Below are 1678 nucleotides of genomic sequence, written 5' to 3'. Positions count from 1 at the left end.
CCAGAGCCCGTCCTCCACATCCCCACCCCATTCATTCCACACGAAAGGTTCTGAAATCAAGTGGCACAACAAAAACCAAACACACTGAGCCCACAGCTGGCAACCATTCTGAAACTACTGGATGGTGGTGGCATCTTGGGCGGAAGGGGCAACAGAAAGAGGAAGAATGGGAGAAAGAAATGCTCCTTAAAGGTGAGGCTGCTCGGCACCAGCCTGAGGCCTTCCATCTGCCCTTCTCTGCAGGCGGCAGGCAGCTGAGGCACCGCACAAACGGCACTCGTGCCGACGGACAGATGGACGGACGGACATACTGTTGTCAGAGTGGGAGGTGCAGAGCAGGTCCCCCGCCGGCGAGACTGAGATGTGCTCAATGGTGGCCCCCAGGCGTGGCAGGAACTCCTTGGTCTTCTCGGCCGCGTCGCGCCACTCCACCAGGACCGACTCCCGGCCGCCGCTCAGCAAGCTGCCGCCTTCTCCCCACGAAGGCCAGGGCGGTGTTTGGAAAGGGAAAAACAGAAAGAGAAGCAGACCCAGCATTTAATTTTTCTGGCCATGTTAGAGAAACGAACTGCTGTTTTTCAGAATATGGAGCGCTTTGCGAATTTGCCCGTCATCCCTGCGCAGGGGCCCACTACTCTCTGCACGTTCCAGTTGTAGCCTGTGCTGCCGACGCGAGCACTGACTGTCTTTGTCAGTGTGCACACCAGCGCACATTTCATCTCTTTTCATCTCTTAAAACCAAGATTCAAGGTCACGATCAGGGACTTTCCTTCCCACTGGCATCTGCTTAGCTTGCTGCTGACCAGCTCCTCTGATAACAAGGACAACGGAAAGAAACAAGCTCCTCTAGGCCTGACGGCTTCTCTAGGAAGAAATGAACCCATGCTCACTCTTCCGGTAACAAAAGAAGAGAACGTGCCCAATCTGTGCACAAGCACAACCCTGCACCAAACAAGCACATGGGGAAGCCATTCCAGGCCAATCTCACGACAGGCGAGGCTCCCAACCAAAACACGAGGACCGAGCAGAACCCAAGGATTTACTGCAGAGGAACGTGCGGTGGTTTCAACACTTGACAAATAAGTCAATTTCACCACCCACTTCCAGAGGAAGAAAACCACAGGTGCGGATGCTCACAAGGGACAGGCTCCTACGTCGGGAGGCCGGCCCTTAGGAGCGTGGACCTGACGGGCCTTTAGTTCCCATCCAGGGTCCCAGAGAGCCGACAGCGAACGTGTGAGGGGGTAAAACACTGACACTTCCCTCTGGGGCTGGGAACACTGTTCCCACTCTGATTCAACATGATCTTACCCTAAGATAAGAAAGGCTTCTAAATGCAGAAAATTCAAGTACTTGATTCACATGCTTCAAAAGCTCACCTTGATTAAACCACTAAATGTGCACTTACCCGTCGCTGAAAAAGCCAGATCCATAACCAGGTCATGGTGCCAATGCAGACATGTGTATGTGTACTTCTTCTCATCATCAAAACCCCTCCTATTGGAGAAAGACCAGTATTTTTAATTTCACCAAAGGTGTATGTTAAATGTTGCACAAACTAATAAATCACGGCACCAAGCTTATGGTCCAAAAAGCACAATGAGTCCATTTCCGTTTCTAGCCGAGTCACTTCTAGGCGCATCAGGCCTTCCTGGGGTCCCACTAGCAGATATCCCTC

General features: G+C 52.4%; 1 protein-coding gene across 2 annotated transcripts in view; it reads right to left on the bottom strand.

The window, feature by feature from the left end:
- Positions 1-1678, bottom strand: part of WDR75 (WD repeat domain 75) — a 16735-nt gene that overhangs the window by 9651 nt on the left and 5406 nt on the right. For both annotated transcript variants that reach the window (XM_015566085.1, XM_006767058.2), the window contains exons 7-8: positions 1409-1497; positions 312-470 (exon numbers count right to left, since the gene is read on the bottom strand). In XM_015566085.1, coding sequence (XP_015421571.1) covers positions 312-470; positions 1409-1497 — 248 coding nt within the window. The remainder of the gene's footprint in view (positions 1-311; positions 471-1408; positions 1498-1678) is intronic.

The sequence above is a fragment of the Myotis davidii genome, unplaced genomic scaffold (genome assembly GCF_000327345.1).
Source record: "Myotis davidii unplaced genomic scaffold, ASM32734v1 scaffold221, whole genome shotgun sequence".
In the NCBI taxonomy this organism is placed as follows: domain Eukaryota; kingdom Metazoa; phylum Chordata; class Mammalia; order Chiroptera; family Vespertilionidae; genus Myotis; species Myotis davidii.
Note: the sequence above shows the minus strand (reverse complement) of the source record. Positions and strands in the feature narration are given on the sequence as shown.